Source organism: Antrostomus carolinensis, unplaced genomic scaffold (assembly GCF_000700745.2).
Source record: "Antrostomus carolinensis isolate BGI_N321 unplaced genomic scaffold, ASM70074v2 scaffold23079, whole genome shotgun sequence".
NCBI classification, from domain to species: Eukaryota; Metazoa; Chordata; class Aves; order Caprimulgiformes; family Caprimulgidae; genus Antrostomus; species Antrostomus carolinensis.
In genome coordinates this window covers 353-20,762 of record NW_010336865.1, presented here as the reverse complement: position 1 = coordinate 20,762, position 20,410 = coordinate 353, and the positions used below count along the sequence as shown (strand labels likewise).

At 37.9% G+C, this 20,410-nt stretch overlaps 1 protein-coding gene across 1 annotated transcript; it reads right to left on the bottom strand.

The window, feature by feature from the left end:
- Nucleotides 1-356: 356 nt before the first annotated feature.
- LOC114818891 (leucine-rich repeat and guanylate kinase domain-containing protein-like) lies at nt 357-20,079 on the bottom strand (the record flags this gene model as incomplete). Its single annotated transcript, XM_029086749.1, has 8 exons — nt 357-470; nt 1,640-1,736; nt 5,544-5,663; nt 10,902-11,008; nt 13,187-13,273; nt 15,038-15,118; nt 17,374-17,517; nt 20,000-20,079. Coding segments are annotated over 8 exons (830 nt in total), but the record flags the coding sequence as incomplete, so codon positions are not given.
- Nucleotides 20,080-20,410: the final 331 nt, after the last annotated feature.

The window sequence follows — 20,410 nt, the reverse complement described above, 5'->3', positions numbered from 1 at the left end:
AGGGAGTGACAGGACGAGGGGTGATGGCTTGAAACTGGAAGAGGGGGGATTGGGGTGAGATGAGATGTGAGGAAGAAATTCTTTGGTGTGAGGGTGGGGAGACACTGGCCCAGGTTGCCCAGAGAAGCTGTGGCTGCTCCTCCCTGGAAGTGTTGAAGGCCAGGCTGGATGAGGCTTTGAGCAACCTGGTCTAGTGGAAGGTGTCCCTGCTGCTGGCAGGGGGGTTGGAACTGGATGATCTTTAAGGTCCCTTCCAACCCAAACCAGTCTGTGATTCTATGGAACTGAATTCCTCCCCAGGACAGCTCTCACAGAATGACTCATTCAGAAATGGTTAGGCAATAATTAATCCTTACCTCTATTTCTAAGTGAACACAGGTTGCAAGACCCTCTCTGGCAATTGATTCTACAGTGTCTCTTCCAAGTCCATAGTGATAGCCACTGTATTTATAGGTTGCTATAAACTTCCCCTGAAATTCAAAACAGCAAGTGTAATGACAAAGGAAATATTTTCAGGGAAACAACTTAAAGAATGTAATCACTCTGGACTTTCTTGCTCTCTCTCCCTACAAAGTTTCTCCCTGCCTAAATCATCAAGGATAATGAGGCCAATGGGAGCACAAAATTTGCAGAGAAAGGCACATAGTCAGTCCTGCAGGGTATGGGCTTGTACATTGTTCATGGATAATAAAACATCAGTGTCTTGAAAACAAAACTGCTGACAGGTTACAGCTTTCATTGCTTATTCATTTACACTGTAAAGAAAACAAGATCTAAAGCAAGGGGCATCCTTCTTTTGACATTACAACAAACCATATGGCCGTGCCATATAAAATAGAAGATGCCAAAGAAAAGAGTGGAGAGAAACAAATCTGCAAGGAGAATGTATAATTGGCCAAGAAATTTCAAAGATAAAACCTGACAACTGAAACTTTGGTTCCTAGAATCGTGTCTACAGAGATGGAAGCAGATTATATTATTTAAAAATTAAACTACTTGATTACTGAGAGTTATTTTTAAGGACCAGATCGGTTGCTTAAGACTGTGTTGGCTCCCCCATTTGTATATGTACAAATAATGGGCTCTGTTGTGGCTTTTCAAGCCAAAGTTTTATTGCAGGCAGCAAAAGGCATCAGAAACAGTAGCTGGAGGCATGTTGCCTTCAGAGGGAAACACAATGCCTTTAGGGTGAATTTGTTAAACTTTAAAAGACTGCATTCCCTGCAGGGTTGCTGGAAGATTTCAGTAGAGAGAAAAAAAAAAAAGAAGAAAAAAAAAAAAGAAAAGGCAGCTATTTCAGGAGATTTTCTTTCCTGCACACACACTAGATATTTGCATATGGAAATAAATTTATTTCTACATTATATTACTGTTTAAAGATTCCTACTGGCCATTATGCCCCTTTAATGGTTTCTATACATGCAATACAGAAGAAAAGACAAACATAAATATACACAGAATTTGTGGTTTCTGTCTATGAACTTAAGCCACGTAACTGTGAGTGAATAAGCATCCACACACTGACACAAACTCAATAAATAAATAAATAAAACCCAAAACAACCCAGACCTGGACAGAAAAGTTGAGTTCATTCTGGGTGTAGGAAATAGGTCTACTAAGATACTAGTCAGGTACTTACTGTTTTCACCATTTTGTCAAATGCTTCTTGAGAAACGAAATAGTAATCAAGTCTGTTTTCTTCACCAAAGTAAGCTGCCCTGGTAGTGTGACAGGGACTGGAAGATATATGGTATAATAAAGAAATAATCTGTTTTCAATCATGGAAGGAGCTATGGAATAGGAGGGTGGTTAGGGGGGTGGGGAGGGAGAATACAACAAATCATTTTATTTTTAAGAAGAGAAGAAATATGAGAAATATAAAGAGGTGCAAATCATACCACTAATGCCGCATATTTGAAAGATTAACCCATAAATACAAAAAAAAAAAAGGAAAAAGTTTAAATGTAACATTACATTTTGGCTATAAATTTCCCCCCAACCCAGGATAGCCTGAACTGAAGCTGTCACAGCACCCTGTAATAGAGAAATGATGAAATGATTTTTTTTCCAGTTATGGCAGCTTGTGGATGATATAAAGTAGAATCCTAAATGTGGAAAAGGAGACTAGGAGTTAGGCTGAACTGTGAGGTTAAGAAAGAAAGACCAATCTTTAAATACACCCCTAAATAGTAAGGGGAGAAACAATCCTGAAACTAGGGAGATAAGTGGGATACAAGGCAGGAAAAGTAATTGCTTGCCACCACATAAGGACAAGAGGATAAACCTCAGATACGTGACCTTACTACCAGGATGAAACATTAAAAAACCCCCCAAAGAAAAATCCAAATAAAACCAAAAAACCCCAGGTAAATCAATGCATGTAGCAATTTTAAACTAAAACATGCAGTGGCTTTGTTCTCTCTTAGAAAATTATATTTTGCTACTTGTTTCTGCTTTGGTTTTGTTTTTAATTTGTTTACATTGTAGGATAACAGGAACAAAAGTGTAATGTGGAGCTTTGGCATCGATTCATACCAACAACAGTTTAACTCTTTGAATTCTGTTGCATTGTCCTGGAAAATATGACAAAAAAATGATACCACCTACCAGGCCATTTCTGATCATTTATTTAAGGTAGCTGAGTTATAAACCATTAAGAAGTTCAGTCTATAATGCAGAGCTTGACAAATCTTAACTATCATGGCATTAAGAGGGTGCTACTTTTTTTTATCAGCAAGCTGTGGCAAATGAGAACAGTGTGCTACACATGGACTCTGTAAAATTTCACTTCAAAGGTCTGATTTTCTTTAAGATATTATGAACACATCCAGCTTTAAAGGTCATTCCTGAGCACTAGCCAGATGGTTTGAGGGTCCAATTTCTCTATTTTTTTTTTTTTTTTGAAACACTTTTAAACATTACAACCCTTTTTAATTGCAAGGCCATGTTTACATTCAAACTGCCAGGGTATCTTGCATGAAATACATTTTTAATGAGTGGAATGTTTGAAATTTAAAAGTGTAAGCCATAAAATTGCTTAAATCTCCACTGTATAATTAAAATACAACTTTGCTTTATGGTTGCAATTTTCTGCTCTGTTAAGATTCTGTCTCTCTCCCCCTTTATTTTTTTTCCTCCTCATGAATAAAACTTTTAGGAAATAAAATACACAGTAGAAAAACAATGCTCTTAAAAAAACCACAGAGTGCTCAGAAAATTTCAATTGGCATTTGATTAGTTTGTAATTTCCAATCTAGTCTTTCAAAACATAGTATTTGCTTTAAAGAAAGGCAAAAGTGCATTTTTCCAGTCACATAATCTTTACACATCTTTTCTTAAAAATGTCTTTTCAACTTGCCAGTTTAATGATCTAATCCAGCAAGTGGCTATAATCTGAGCAGACAGAAATACATATAAGGCTCCTTCACAGTGTTATGTTAGAGAAGAAGGTTACTACCAGATATCACATCGACATGCAGAGCATGGTTCTGTGATGCTGAGAACTCTGAGGAATCATTCTCATATATGCACGTGCCCATGGTCCCTTTCTTACAACTTACCTCTCCAGAACTGTGGTGGTTTCACTGGGCTAGCACTGGGCTAGCAGCTGACACGGCCATTCACCCATTTCCCCCCCAACCCCAGGGAATAGGGGAGATGATTGGGGGGAAAGGATAACAAGGCTTGGAGGGTGAGATAAGAACAATTTAATAATAGAAATAATCAAAAAACTTAAAATAATACTAATATTAAAATAGTAATGATAATGATAACAGTAATAAAATATGCCAACGAGTGATACACAGTGCAACTGCTCACCACCCACCGACCAAGCCTGGCCCCATCCCAGAGGAGCCACAATCCTGAACCAAAACCGCAATCCCAGGAAAACAAGAGCCCAAGCGACAGCAAAAGCCAAGAGAGGAAGAGCCCCTCAGTAATAGACTGGGCATGACGTGATATGAGATGGAATATCCCACTGTCATATCCAAATGCCAATTTAGCTTATTATTTTAAATATTCCTCACCCACTTAGATCTTGTGCTTCTACACTAACAAAACACAAAGTCCTTCACTTCCAGAAACAAAAATGCAAACACTGGGATGTTCTCAGTGTTTCTCTCACAACAAATCCCATTATGAAAGCAAAACACAGCCAGCGCTATTCTAGCTACTAAAAAGAAACCCAGCTCTGTTCCAGCTAAAAACCAGGACAAGTACCCAAGAGTACACAAATACAGACCCAGGTCCTATTGTGGCAAATGCTATACATGTGAAACTATGGACAAAGTCTGGTTAAAAATGAATGGATAAATTCCTGTAATAATAATAAAAAAGAGAAAATAGAGGAGAGATAATATAACAAGAATACAGACCAGTGCTGAATAGCATGTGCTGTAGGACTTATGAAAGGTAGGTGCTGTAAATCACAGAATCACAGAATGGTGGGGGTTGGAAGGGACCTCAGGAGATCATCCAGTCCAACCCCCCTGCCAAAGCAGGTGCCATACACCAGGTTGCACAGGAAAGTGTCCAGGTGGGTTTGGAACATCTCCAGAGATGGAGACTCCACACCCTCTCTGGGCAGCCTGTCCCAGGGCTCCAACACCCTTACAGGAAAGAAGTTTCTCCTTAAGTTTGTCTGGAACTTACAGAAAAAAAAGGAATGGTTGGACGAGAGAACCAGCTTGCAACAACACATTTTAGGCAACAGATAGTGGTGATCTAACTTATTCAGACTTCTTATCTACTGTGCACTAAAAAGAGGTAGATACCTCAGAGAAGTGATTCACAAAAGCTGAATGTCCCTTGGAAAGAGATAGTTTCTCTCCACTAAACACACAGGGAGCCCAAGGATCATAATTCAAACCTTTCAGATAGGGAGGATTAGTCCTCCCAGCAGGTGGGAAAGGCTGAAAGGTGCTATTTGCTTTGAGAACACTACTCACAGGATAATAAACTGGTCCAGCAATTGCACTCGCTTCCTTTCCTAGCTTCTGGATGCTGTCTGCACGTGCATGCTAATGTGTTCATATGCAGGTACATGACAAAAATTAAGAGAAATGCATATATATCTAACCAGATGCTTAGGTTGAGGGGTATTAGTGAGCATAGCTAGAACAGATCAATAAAAAGAGCAGTAAATGACACATTTTTGTTTGTTTGTTTGCTGTTCACCTTTGAAAAGAACATGATAATTTAAATAGCTTTTCTTTTAAGGAAGTATTTGATGACTTCAGGCAATCAAGCCCTGGGAAGAGATAAAATGCATAGCAATGAACATTTACTGGTTGTCTTTAGACACTTTAGACAACCACTAAATGTGAGGGGTTTGGTTTTTTTTTTAAAAAAAAGAAGTTAAAAGCTAAAGACAACCACTAAATGTGATGGTTGGGTTTTTTTTTTAAAAAAAGAAGTTAAAAGCTAAAGACAACAACTAAATGTGAGGGGGTTTTTTTTAAAAAAAAGAAAGAAAAAAGAAAAACAAACCAGCAGCAATTCTAGCCTTGATCACTTGGTGTGTTCTTATGGAGCAAACTTACCTGTATCTGAAGAAATTGTTGAACTGTCTGCAGATCTTATGAGTAAGCTCTCTCTTACCACAGGCTAAAGGGCCAACTAATACCAGCATGGGGTAGGGAGCATCAAGACTAGGTAAAGTGCTACAAGAAAGGAAAAGAAGGAACCATTTCATTACCTACAAATGAAGTCTTCAGCAACTTTGTAGGTTCTGCAGAGACTTTATCATCACTTCAACCAGTCTCATCTGCCTATCACACTATTCACGCTGTTCACAGCGTAGACAAAAATCAGGAGAAGCATGTGCTCAGTTTGATACACTCTAAACATAAAAATAGCACAAAATACTGCATTAAAGACCCCTGGGTCTCTTTTGCAAGAGGAATAATGTTATGTCTACTATAATATACTACAATACTATAATATTTTTCAGATTTATAGCCTTTTCTAAAGCTCCCTCTGCAGTTATGGTGTTGCTGGGATTTGTTTAAGAGTTTTCCAAGTTTATCACAGAGATGGTAATATTTTAATGATGAGGATAATAAGCCTAGCATGAACCTGGACTCAATCCTACAAACCTTTACACACTCCTGCATGCAATCGTGCTGACCTCCATGGCCTTGTCAGATGAAGGCAGAAACTGGTAAAGAACTCTTCAATTCAACACAATGAATAACACCAAGATCCTTAAACTCCACTGAACACACAGAACACGACAATAAAAGAACCCAAAGTGCTGCAAAAATACAAAGCCCTCCATTTTCTCCATGCTGAGCAGATAGTTAGATCCTCAGATTTCCACTTTCAGCTGTAAATACTAGACTGAATAGTATTTCCACACTTTTGAGTGTCCAGCAATTTATTAAGACAGCTAAAAATGGAATGCAATTTTGAACTCTCATTTTTAGATCTCAGCTAGATCTCAAGATTATGCCAATTGATAATAGCACAGAAATTTTTGAAATAATTTCAAACCCACCTATTTTTAACCCTATTTTTTTTTAGCTCTATTTTCTACCGAATTAGATGTATATAAAGGGACTTAATGCTTCAGAAGCACCAAGATAACAACACAAATTCTCCTATAGAGTACTATTCTCACAGAAGAAATAACAGATACACCTAATAAATTAAGAGACTGGTTTGAGTCTGTACATATGTGCTGTTACTAAACTGTGAAACAAACCAGATCCTGGTTCAGTGTTCCATCCAGTAGACTATTTTAAAGCAAGACAGTAGAAGAACCCTTGGGAGATTTAAAGGTTTCTTTTACTTACTGTGTTGATTAGTGACATTTACAAAACATTAGACAACATTAGCACAATAAGCTCATTAGCACAATTCGTTAAAGATACTGGAGAAAGTAAAAAATACATTTTAAAAAGCCTTATCTGAATCTGTTGGTTGTGACATTCTGTTCCATTCACAGAATCACAGTGGTTGGAAAAGATCTTTAAGATCATTGAGTCCAACCATAAACCCAACACTGCCATTTCCACCTCTAAACCATGTCCCTCAGCACCTCGTCTACCCACCTGTTAAATCCCACCAGGGAAGGTGACTCCACCACCTCCCTGAGCAGCCTGTTCCAGTGCTTGACAACCCTTTCTGTGAAGAAGTTTTTCCTCAGATCCAATCTGAACCTCCCCTGGTGCAACTTGGGGCCATTTCCTCTCATTCTATCACTTGTTATCACACCCCCAGGCCCTTCTCTGCCCAGCAGCTCTCCAGCCACTCCTCCCCAAGCCTGAAGTGTTGGGTGGGGTTGTTGTAACCCAAGTGCAGGACCTGGCACTTGGCTTTGTTGAACTTCATGCCATTGGCCTCAGCCCATGGATCCAGCCTGTACAGATCCCTCTGCAGAGCTTTCCTATCCTCAAGCAGATCAACACTCCCACCCAGCTTGATGTCGTCTGCAAACTGAGGGTGCACTCAATACCCTCATCCAGATGATGGATAAAGATATTAAACAGAACTGGCCCCAACACTGATCCTTGGGGAACACCGCTAGCGACCAGCCGCCAACTTGATTTAACTCCATTCACCACAACTTTCTGGGCCCAGCCAGAGATATCAAGAAATCAGAGAATATATCAGAGAGATATTAGAGAAATATCTTCCTTCTCTCTTGATTACTTGAGCTGTTCAGAGTGTCTTTCCCTTTTCTGACATTTGTGGTAAGGAAAAGACCAGTTTAAGACAACATGGGGAAGGACTTTTCATAAGGGCAGTTAATGACAAAACAAGGGGAAATGGGTTTAAGCTGAAAGAGGGGAGGTTTAGATGAGATATTAGGAAGAAGTTCTTCACTGTGAGGGTGGTCAGACACTGGAACAGGTTGCCCAAGGAAGTTGTAGATGCCCCCTCCCTGGAAGTGTTGAAGGCCAGGTTGGATGAGGCATTGAGCAACCTGGTCTAGTGGAAGGTGTCCCTGCTGCTGGCAGGGGGGGTGGGACTGGATGATCTTTCAGGCCCTTTCCAACCCAAACCATTCTATGATTCTATGAACATGATCCCAGGAGGTATTAGTGACAGTTGTGGATTATTATAAATGAACCATTTCAAAGATGGGAATTCCATAAAACATGCTTTTGACTAGGGTTCAAAATTTATCGAGATGTAGCAGAAATGTTCTTAATTCTTGCTCAAAGCCATGCCCTTCATGAATAATGATGTCAAGGTAGGTCTGTGAAGACAGAGCCCTTATCTTCAACATAGTTTTAATACATTACTTCATGCACAAAACCTGTTACACGCTTGCAAACTGCAGAATTCCTCTCTAATCCTTTTTTTCACAAAGGAGTGTATATCATTACTTGATCTGATTATGCTTTGGAATTCAAATTCCCTTAAATAAATTTCTATTGCTCAAATTCCTCACATCATCAAATTCTCTGGATTTATTATTTCATGAGAAGAAAATGAAGAACATTTCCATAATCATAGAATCAGAGAATGGTTTAGGATTGGAAGGGACCTTAAAGCTCATCCAGTTCCAACCCCCCTGCCATCAGCAGGGACACCTTCCACTAGACCAGGTTGCTCAAAGCCTCATCCAACCTTGCCTTGAACACTTTCAGGGAGGAACAGCCACAGCTTCCCTGGGCAACCTGTTCCAGTGTCTGACCACCCTCACACCAAAGAATTTCTTCCTAATATCTAATCTAAACCTCCCCTCTTTCAGCTTAAACCCATTTCCCCTTGTTTTGTCATTAACTGCCCCTATGAAAAGTCCTTCCCCAGCTTTCTTGTCTTTCATTCCATCACCACTTATTGGTTCTTAGAAGATAAACTAAAAGTTTTGGTCTTCCTACAATTTCTAAGCAGTATCTTGTAAAGAGTTCTTGGCTCATTTAACGTGCATCTTTCAACTTCCTTTGTCTTTTTCTCTGCCTTGCACTGCTGTGCAAGATTAATAGATTTCAAGGCCAGAAGGGACTACTGTGATCATCTACTCAGACTCCCCTACTCAGCAACATACTGGAAACAGGATTTCCCCGAGTTAGTTCTTGTTTCACACCTGATTCCTGGGGTCCCATTAGAGCATATTTTAATTAAAAAACATTCCAGTTGTGGAGAATTCTTGGTACTCTTGGTAAATTGTTCCAATGGTTAATTACCTTCATTGTTAAAAATAATCATGCTCTATTTCTTCTCTGAATGAATTTATCTTCAATAGCCAGATACCAAATCTCATCAGGTACTTGCCCAACAGACTGAAGAGCCCTCTGTTATTAAATTTCTGCTCCCCGTGTAGCACTTATAACTGCGATCAGGCTACCTTTTTAAATGTCACACGCATTTATAGTAGGGGAAAAATACACATATTATTGTTCAGTGGTGTGTTACCATGTAATTACAGATAGAATCACAAAGCACACAGAGAGAATGGCACAGGAAACTTAATGCTAATGTTTCCTGACTGCAAAGTATACAAAAATGTAACTTTTTGCTTTGTTTTCCTTTTTTTCAAAGAGAGATATTACTATAACAGAATTAATTATAATTTCATCTAAAGATATAGATGCAAATGAACTATACCAATCTAGTTCCAATAAACATTTTATAGTGTAGGGGACTGTAACACATCATCATTAGGAAGATTTCATTAATGACTTCGTTGTGTGCTTTCCAGCTGAGCACGGGCAAACATTCAAAGCATCATTAACAATTTTGGTCAGTACCATAAAATGCTGCTCTGCATGTTGATATGTTTGTGTGTACAATACCTCTGACAGGAGACAGAGTTGTTTCTTTTCAGCAATGAGGATACACATACACAATCCACTAAACAAATATTTAAATAGAGCCTGTGTCTGCATTGGGAGAAATCCATGCCTTTAAGTAAAACTATTGTGCTTTTATTTATTTATTCTTAAGAAATCTCCAACCCTGCAACACAGTAAATAAATCTTCAGGGGTTTTATTTAATAGGCTGTTAAGAATTCTCAGAGCTATCATCACCACTGGGAAAGGTTCCTGTCTTTCATCGACAATCACAGAAAACATAAGACTTGCAAAAAAGATATTCTAAAAATATAAATTTCTGAGTTACTAAATCATGGGTTTTAAATCAGGTTACTCAGTTATGAATCAAGATGTCCAAAATGGTGTTAAAATAGGGAGGGTGTGGGGCACAAAAATTGATCTAGTGCCCACTGTAGCAAATATAATAATAAACCATATATATTTGATAGGATCTTCCACCAGAGCGTATCAAAGCATTTTCCAAGCATTCATCAAGCAAGTATTGTAACACATCTGCAGAGCAGCAAAGTATGGCCATTTCCATTTTCTAGATGAGAAGTGAGACTAAGAGAAGTCACCTGGCACGCAGTCAGCATCATCTCCTCTCAAAAAGCAGAAAGAGCTGGACTTCCCTAGGTACAAACTTGAAAATTTCACCCTATGAATAGAAAACGTGCCCCAAAACCATAAAATAAAGCCATTTTGCTCACAATGGGATGCCAAAAGTGTGAAGAGAAGGTGTAAGTAGAATATGAAGAAGATATGTTTTACAGCTCTCTTCTGCCTCTAGAGATTTTCAAATTGCCTTTCGGCACTGATAGAAATTTTGCATCTTTCATTTATGGTGCAAATGGCCATCTGTCTCAACATATTGTTTAAAAGAAATGGAGCTGTGGACAATCTGTCTCAGACTTTAGAGGTGAATGATTAACTTCATTTCATAATCCATTTCAACCAAGTAAGATCTGCCTAATTTCCAGACTGCTACCAGAATATTAGGGAACTTCTCTTCTTCGCTAGATTAATTTAAAGGTGGGAGAGGGATAGAAAAATGTCCCTCTAAATATGACAACAGATTCTGCTTTACTTGAGTGCCACCCTCAGGAGCTGATGTGAAGTGGAGGTATCCTTACCTGTCAAAGATTCTCTGGGGCTGCAGCATGCTGTACATAACGTGAGTCATATGATCTTTAGCAGCAACAACTTCTGGAGGAGGATCGTATTTATTCACAGCAGCAACCTGTTGCCACAGTTTCGAGGCAAAAGAAAGAAGAGGAGTGATGTAATTGTTTCCAGTTGAAATATGCTTCGCAGATCACTATGAATAATGACAGGTTCATATTTGTGAGGGTCAGTCTTTGTATTTGGGTAGTCTCTGAACACTCTCCACTACATAAATCTTTTCAGGGGATTTAAGCACAATTTGATAGAAGGATGGAAGGCAGCCAGATGTAGCTCACTCTCTTTAATATATTCAACCTTTTACTGGAAAGAAAACAGGATGCCACATAAGATGCAAAATAATTTTGCTTAGGTTTTAATTATCCATTAATTTGCATCCTCTCAGTGCTGGTGGAAGATGCCAAACTAAAATCCTTAGGGACTGAAGCCATTCATTTATTCCTCAGAAGAGGAACAGAATGGGCATTAACAAAGTCAGCAAACTGCAATTTTCTCCTGACAATGCATTTCTGTCTTTCCTGAGAGGAACAGCACTCAAACTCCAAGGATTCTCTCCATCCAATCTTTTCAAAGCTCTGCTGAGGGTATTGACCATTAAGGAGTTGAATATTTTTTGGTATTATCAATGCTACCCACTGAGAAAGAGGTTAAGAGCTACTGAGTCATTTAATGTAAACCAGAAAATATCAACTACCTGACACTGCTGCAAAATACTGCTGTGAGCTCCAACGAAGGTATTAGCAACTCGCATGGAGCAACAGGAGTGGATCTTTAAAGTTAAACATTAATTACTTGGAACCCAATGTCCACAGTATTTTAGGGGAGTTGGGGAAGGAAGCCCATTTCATTTTAGTTCTAGTTTGGTCCTTTAGTCTGAATTAGTGGCTAAGAGCATGTTAAGTGCATCCTGGTGCACATCATCTGGTTAAGGTTAGTCCAAAAGAGGTTTAGTTCATATGCTGCAGGACTGTTCTGCAATGAGAATCAAGCATGGCAAGTTGGGCAACTGGAAGTTTTGCTTCAAAACCACAGTTCTGATCCGAACTACAACATTTCTGTACATCCATTTTGTGTGTTAGTGAGACAGAATTGTTGCTGCCTCCAAATTCAGTTTGACAAGAGAGTTTATGAGGCTAAAGTAGATGTCCTAAAATAACCTGAGGATAGGATTTTCTGAAATAACTTTAATAATCCAAAAGTTAAGTGCTAGTCTAAACCAGTCACCCAGGCCTACTTTTTCAGTCCATAGAGAAGGAAAAATTTCTTTAATATATTCCAGTTATTATTGGAAGGAAAACAGATTGCCACATAAGACAAAAAGTCAGATCAACATCTTAGGTAGGTGAGGTGAATTAAACTCTAGTACTATTCACAGAATCCTAGAATTGCCTCAATTGGAAAAGACCTTTAAGATCATTGAGTCCAATCATGAACCCAACACTGACAAGTCCCCTATGACTAACCCATGTCCCTCAGCACTGTGTCTACACGACTCTTCAATCCCTCCAGGGATGGGGACTCCACCACTGCCCTGGGCAACCCCTTCCAATGCCTCAGAACCCTTGCAGCAAAGAAATTCTTCCTCACATCCAAATTCCTTCCCTGTGTTCATGATAGATAGAGCCATTAAATAAGTCATTAAATAAGAGTCATTAAATAAAAACTCAAATATTTACGTGGCTAAAGTTAGGAGTGACAAATTTCTTGTGAGGATCATTTTTAAAGGATAATTCCCTGAAGTCCAACCCCAATTGGCAGCTGTTAATCCCAACAGTTCTACCATGGCTTGGGCCCAAACACTACACACAGGAACCAAATTACAGTAAAAGTGGTTTCTATTACAACAGAAAGTTACTGTAAGCAGTCTGAGCAGGTTTTTTGGGGGGAGAAGATTTTACAGTGAAAGCTCTGTGGAGTAGAATGGGAAACAAGCATCATTATAACTTTCCAAGTTTACCACTTCAGAGTATTTCATTAATGTAGTTGCCTGTTTACATTTACTAGAATAAAGCTTTTAGATGAGCTTTGCATTTTTGCATACCACAACTGCTCCAGAAATTCTGTAGATATATATATCTGGATTTAAAAGTAAAAGTCTCTGAATTTGTAGCCTATTTTGGAAGCTGAAACACGGGAGATTTGTCACACTCAAATGACTACAAAGCTACATTTGCATGCACAGTTTTTTTATATTCTTTATTTAGAAAAAGTCCAGATTGATATGATGTTTACCCACCTTTTCTTTCACTGCAATCTTCTTCAGATCCAGTTCTGTTAGTTGCAGTAACATGAAAATCACCGAAAGCCAATAATCTGTTTGCTCCTGAAGGACAAAGTTTCCATTTTGACACACTTAACTTCATCAATCTAATACTTAATTACAACAGATTGAAATTAAATTGGCCTTAATGCATTGCAACATAAAAAACTTTTTACCCTGAAGGGTGTGAATACTCTGTACAATTTGACCCCTCATCACAAGCTTAGCTTCTGCAACAAAAGCTCATAGTTGTTCAAAAGTCTGCAATACATTGTTCAAAAGGTCAAGATGGGAATTTAAAAATCACCTCCACAGCCCCTAGAAGACCAAGAAAGACTGTTGAAGAGCCAAAAGCATTATCTATATTGAGATAAGGCCTCAGTACCTGAAGGGGACCCTCAGTACCTGAAGGGGCTACAAGAAAGCTGGAGAAGGACTTTTCATAAGGGCAGTTAATGACAAAACAAGGGGAAATGGGTTTAAGCTGAAAGAGGGGAGGTTTAGATGAGATATTAGGAAGAAATTCTTTGGTGTGAGGGTGCTCAGACACTGGAACAGGTTGCCCAAGGAAGTTGTGGATGCCCCCTCCCTGGAAGTGTTGAAGGCCAGGCTGGATGAGGCTTTGAGCAACCTGGTCTAGTGGAAGATGTCCCTGCTGCTGGCAGGGGGGTTGGAACTGGATGAGCTTTAAGGTCCCTTCCAACCCAAACCATTCTGTGATTCTATGATTACACAATAAGCTAATACTTAGTAGTACTGTGAGAACTTTAAAAGAGAATTTGCATTGCAAAATTGTCATCATATATATTTTTAAGTCTGAGACAATAAAAAATAATTAAAAATCAAATTAAAAACCTGACACTGACAAGTTCATGGAACTTCTTAGTTCTAAAACAAGTAAGGTCCTGTTAAAACAACTGAAATTCAGGCAGCTGTGTTAAGATGATTGTTGCATGTGTAAGTTGTGAAAACAGCAATTGGAAGGAATAGGATCACACTTAGGTTAGGGGAAGGACATCTAAACAGAAAAAGGCTTTCAGATTATGGAGGACCAGGGACAGCCTATTTCAGGTGTTTTTTCATGCTAATTTCATGGTGTGCCATGACAGACCATTCTCATGACAGCTAATAAGCCAATACAAAACCAGCAATTACAGAAAGGAAAGTTAAATACTTAACATCTTTCTCCTCTCTGATGTTAGAAATCAGTGTAAATTTCAAACATAATTTAGAAATCACAAAAGTCAGGATAGAATCATCTTTGATCACTCAGGACAAATTATAAACACAAAGTCAGAATTTCTGATATTTTGTAAATGTCATTGTTGTTGATAAAATGTATGTTTAATTCATTAATTGAGGGATATTATGGGAGCCATAAATGAGAACTGACTAGATCCTAAAGAAGAAAAGAAGATCCAGATTCCAGAGACACATGATTTTAAAAGGGTACTATTAAGTTCCTTCGAGCTTTTCCCAGGAACAGTCCAGTACAGACCTTCAAAACAAACAAGGGGATCTTTTCCCAAACAAAAATCATGGCATACTATAAGTGCATAAATGGATTCACAAATGGAATTAATAAAATCCATTGATTTATTACGTGGATATTAAACATTATGATTCATATACAGCTTTGGTTCAAAGTCTGCAGACAGAAGTGTGTAACCATGTCAAGGAAACCATCACTCATCATTTCTTGTACTTGTTCCCTGAAATGACCTGGCCACTCTCAGGGATAGAAACTGAAGCTAAATGGATTCTGGTGTGATCCAAAACAACAGCTCTAGTTTCTTGTATTTGGCTTCCCTTTTAGTTCTTTCTTACCTGTATAGGATTTTTTAGAAGATTTAAAACTCTGAGGAGAGGCAGATCTTCAAGATATTCAAGTTCACGCAGCTCAGCAATCTAATCAGTGACAGAAACAGAGCATAAATCAGCAGCAACAGAATCCATTATAACTATGGGAACAAAAAAAAAGTATTTTAATCCCTGCTCTTAAAATCTGGACATAAAAAAAAAAATCATTATACTCACAAAATGGGTATACATGTTAACTGCATTCAATGAGGCACTTCCAGTTACAAAAGGCAACTTGGATGTTAGCTGGAGAAGCAGTATAATACAGACAGCAATTTCAAACCACCTGTATTTTTCCAGTTCTTTCAAATGTCAAGCCCTAACACATTTAGCTTTTATGTGGCTGATGTGCTTAAGTGAGGCAATTCTGCAGTTATATTTGTGCTGCTTCAGTTGACTATAAAAAAAAAAATAAAATTCTGAGAATTTCTTTTCATTGGAGCTCAAGTTCATCCTACCTAACTTGCAGCACTTGACTGAAAAGCACCAGCATAGTTGTCCTTGGTTGTCTGTGTCCAAAGGGTGATGCATTCCACTTAAGGTCTCATCTCTTCACAAAGAAAATCTAGGTTGGCTGCACTCAGGCGCATCAGAGAAGCATTAGAAGTTACTAGGGATTAATCAGAGTTTGCATGCCCAAAGCAAAGTCACACTAGAGGCACTCGTGCTAGACCCTGAGTGAACAGTTATAAGGCTCCCAATTAAAACAAAATGGGTCAAATGGAATTCATGTCGCCTCATTTCAGCCATCTGTTAAGTTAGGCAAAGTCAGGTGCTTAACTTCACTTTATAATCAGTGGAAAGATGTAGTTCCAGAGGTCATCTGATCCGTGGTAGGCTGGGATGAATTGCCTTGTAAGGACACCTGGTTTTCCTCTACAACTGAGAAGACTGAACCTAGAAGACTTCAGATTCTATCCCTAACTTATCCTCAGCTTATGCAAAGTGCCTAAAAACATAAATCTCAACCACAGCCCATCCAATATTCATTTGGAGACAACAAGAAGACAATGATGGAACAGTTTTGACAAAGTTAAATGTCATATGGGTGGATTTCCTAAAGAAATCGTAAAATGCCAACTGTCAACATCTGAAAATCACTGAACATGTATACGAGAGACACGGTTGGCAGATAAACCTATCATGCCTATTTTTGAAAAATCAAGTATTTAGGATCATTCTGGATGGTAGTGAGCTGAAGTAATGCAGATCTTTCTGTGTTAATTAATTAAAATTATCTTTAAATTAGTCTTCAGAAGGAAATGTTCAAAAAAAAAAAAAAAAGGTGACTCATTAAACAGTTTCAATAACATCATTAAAAGAGGCAAATTTTGATGAGGTAAAATTAATAGCTTTTGTGTGCCATAAAGAACTGCGGAAACTATACGAGGCAATCGAAGTGGTGTTATTAATGTTAATAGCAACCATAGGAGCAGTTAGTTTCCTGTCTTGTGCAACTGATGTACCTTTAAATGTCAGCCTGAACACAGTGTGAAAAACCAGAATTCATAGTGTCTTAAATTAAATCCTGTAAATGTATCTTGCAGGTGGGGAAAAACGACAGAAAATGTTCAATTCCTGGTTTATATTGTTAATTCTTATTTTCTTAGAATTCTTTTTTTCACATGCAGATCTGTCTTTAATGTCAAAATCATTCATGAATTGACAGTCTTTTTCCATTAAGAATCCTGGGAGCTCAATATCAAAAGTATTATGTATATAAGGCTTGAATTTCAAAATTTAAATACAAATGAGTTGGATTGTATCATTGTACGTCCAGTGAAAATTGTGCTGCATAACAAAAGCCACTTTCATAATAGAGTACCAGCAGTTCTGCCTTACAGAAAGTTTCCAGCTGAGAGCTCAGAAGAAATCTGTGGTCATGAAATTGGGCTGAGAGATATTAGCAAACCCTCCTGAGGCCTGGCAGTAGAAAAGCTGTGATGTAAGTAAAGATCTTCACAAATAATCAAGCTGAAAAAGCAGCGTACTCATCCCTATCTTATCCACTCAAGGGAGCACTTCTAGTTCTTTATGTACGTGAGCACTAAATACTACAGCAGTGATACCTACGTAAAGATAAACCCATCTAGAGGTGTTAAATAAGGCCTGAGGAGCACACTATCAATCAACACGTGAAAGAGCATTGGAGTGAAATACTAAAGGAAAAAATGTCATCTTTTCTAGTAATCATTTCTTGTAGTGTTGTAAGATTTGTTGATTAAGCTTTAAAGGGATTGAATTTTAGGGGGGGAAGGGGAAGCATTCATAGAAAAAGCTGAGATCAATATTAAGTATGCAACCTGGTTATCCTCTAGGTTGATTATCTCTAGTAGATCATGTTCTTCCAAGCCTCGTAGACTCATTATTTTATTGCTAGATAAGTCCAGCTTCTGTAGAGTTTTCAAGCTGTCCAACCCAGTTATCTTCTCAATCTGGTTAGAGCTCTAAGAAGAAATGAAAACATATAAACTGTTGATAAATTTCTACAGATGGAAAACAACATTCCTGAGGAAGAAGAGAATTATAGAATCATAGAAAGGTTTGGATTGGAAGGGATCTTAAAGCTCATCCAGTTCCAACCCCCCTGCCAGCAGCAGGGACACCTTCCACTAGACCAGGTTGCTCAAAGCCTCATCCAGCCTGGCCTTCAACACTTCCAGTTCCATTATTGAGAACTCCACTTCCATTTATCCACTCCACTTCCATTATTGAGAATCCTATTACAAATAGGCCTTTATGCATTAGCTCCATCTTCATCTTGAGATGACACGTTCCAGTTTTCCATACTGCTCAAGGAAAAAAGAATCAATTGTCTTCTGATCAACTTCTCTTCAACTCACCTTGAACAGCAGCAGGAGACAAGAGTAATAAAAAGAGTTCTAGTGCTCTTTTAAATCTGAGACTGGTTAAAGGATACTCTCATCACAATCCAACTCAACATTTAGAACATAGATATGTACATAAAATTATAGAATATATATACATAAATACATAGAATTTCCCTCTGTAATCATGGCTATATTTACATTTATGATTACAGAATAAATAATCAAAATATTAATGTAGAACAATAGAGTACAGTCTTCTTTGGACTACAGGCAGTCTATAAAAATATCTCTAGGATACACAAGTTCATCATCATGCATCCTAAGTGAAGACAGACTTTATTTACTGTCTGTGACAGCATGCATAGAAATGTTAAAAAACCAAAAAACAAACAATAAACCCACCTTACTGTAATTTCCTCTAAGACTCTAACACAAGAAATGACCCCAGCTATCGAGAACCCATAACCAGTTATCATTGTTTCACATTCCTTCCAAACAAGGTACAAGAGAGAAGACCTACATTTCTCACTATACACCAGATGGCTTCATTTCTCAGGGCCTCACAAATTATATACTCGTTTCTGCTATGAACTCCAAACAGGTATCACATGCTAAGTTCTGTACTGATCTTTGTCCCAGTGGCCACACGTACCCAGATGGCCTCTCAACATGATTCTATATCACCTTGTAAGTTCTATTTTTCCATCAGCATCACCTTGTGCTGAAATCATCTTAGAAGCCTCATATTCTATTAATAAATATTTAGGAACTATTGAAATAAATAAACCATCTGACTTTTAATGTTAATCCAGTTGTCTGTCCTTGACATTTTTCCTGACTTTTAAATGTTTAATTAGGTTATTAATAGCGTGGAGGCTCTCTCTTCTCTTCCTGTTCTTGGTTAGACCTCTGTTTAATAGGATACAGCTTAGAGCTCTAGTTGCAAAATGCTATGCAAGAGGTGGAAGTAAAATTCTGTGAACAAAAGGGATTTGTGTAGGGATCCTTTTTGGCAAAGCATAAAATTTCTAAGAGTCCAGCTCATTAGAACTACACTTCTTTTGTTTGTTTGTTTTTTTTTTTTTGGGGGGGGGGGGGTTGCAAACATAAGGAGAATAAAGACTTTCTGGTACACTTAGGCAGTATTTACAGTTTTTGAAGCCTTTCTTCCAAACTTCAGACCTTACTAATCTTTCAAACTAAAAAAGTCCAGGGAAAATGGAAAAGAAAGCTAAATCCATGGGAAGAGAGGGATGACTGCTCCCACAAAAGAAAAAAAAAAAAGAAATGCATTTTATTCTAATTAGTAAAAGAAAATGCTAAAAATCTGTCTATTTACATAATTTCCACATGACTATCTACTTTGCTAATTAAAAAAGACAAGCAGTTGTATAAACAATCATATCAGCATGTAAGAACCAAAACTGAACAACATGTTCATATTAATGAGGCTCGGCTGTTAACGCAACCTCTAAAACATCTCACAGAGCAGACAGCCAATTCCTAAAAAATCATTATTACACCTTTTAACAGATGAGGAAATCAGTGCACACGATGGTTGAGCGACTTCCTGTAGTTCTCCCTGAAGAAAGCATTTAGAGAAAAGAACCTCCTGTCAGCTTAGATTGTCTCTTCAGAACTTTCAGACATGATTTTGCCAATCTGAGTTAATCTTATCCACTAAAAATGAGACCAAATTCAGTTTTATTGTCACTAAGGGCATAACTGGAAGCTACTGAAGGTGTAATATATCTGAAATATATTAAAAAATATGTTACTGAACATTATTTGAATATATTATTTAAAACATACGACTGTCCACTTCTAAATGTGAACACCTTCCCTGAATATCGAAGCAGTAATAAGCACGAGGGCCAATGAGGCCTTGATGAGTACAGACCTTAGTTACTCTTTTCTATATCAATTACTACAGAACAGAAGAAAAATCTTTAAAATTTTAAAAGGATTGGAAAAGAATATTTCTATTCTTGATAAGGGATTCATTCACTTTACCTAAAATATTTATGTAGGTGCTTAAAACTAATGAAGCAAATATGAGGATATTTCTACGTATAGTTTTTTTTTTGGTACTCATTTTTAAAATCTCATTAAATTCTTTAAAAATTTTTATTACAAAGTAAAACCTATTAAGAAGCAGTCTGTTGCGTTTTATAGCAACTGAATTGCATTAAAAATAGTTTTCCTTATGTTTTCGTGCAACTTCTATATTGATGACTTCCTATTAAGTATCTCAAAATGACTTAGAAGAGATCATTGGCATTATTAAGGACAATTTATAAATGTGGAACTGAGGAACACTGAGATAAATGCCTGTCTAAGAGCAAGATGCATCAAACAAGTGTAGGCATTCATAGAAAGGAAACTATGTCTGGGCTAGTTACCCTTGGCTGTCTTATATCATAGAATCATAGAATGGTTTGGATTGGAAGGGACCTGAAAGCTCATCCAGTTCCAACCCCCCTGCCATCAGCAGGGACACCTTCCACTA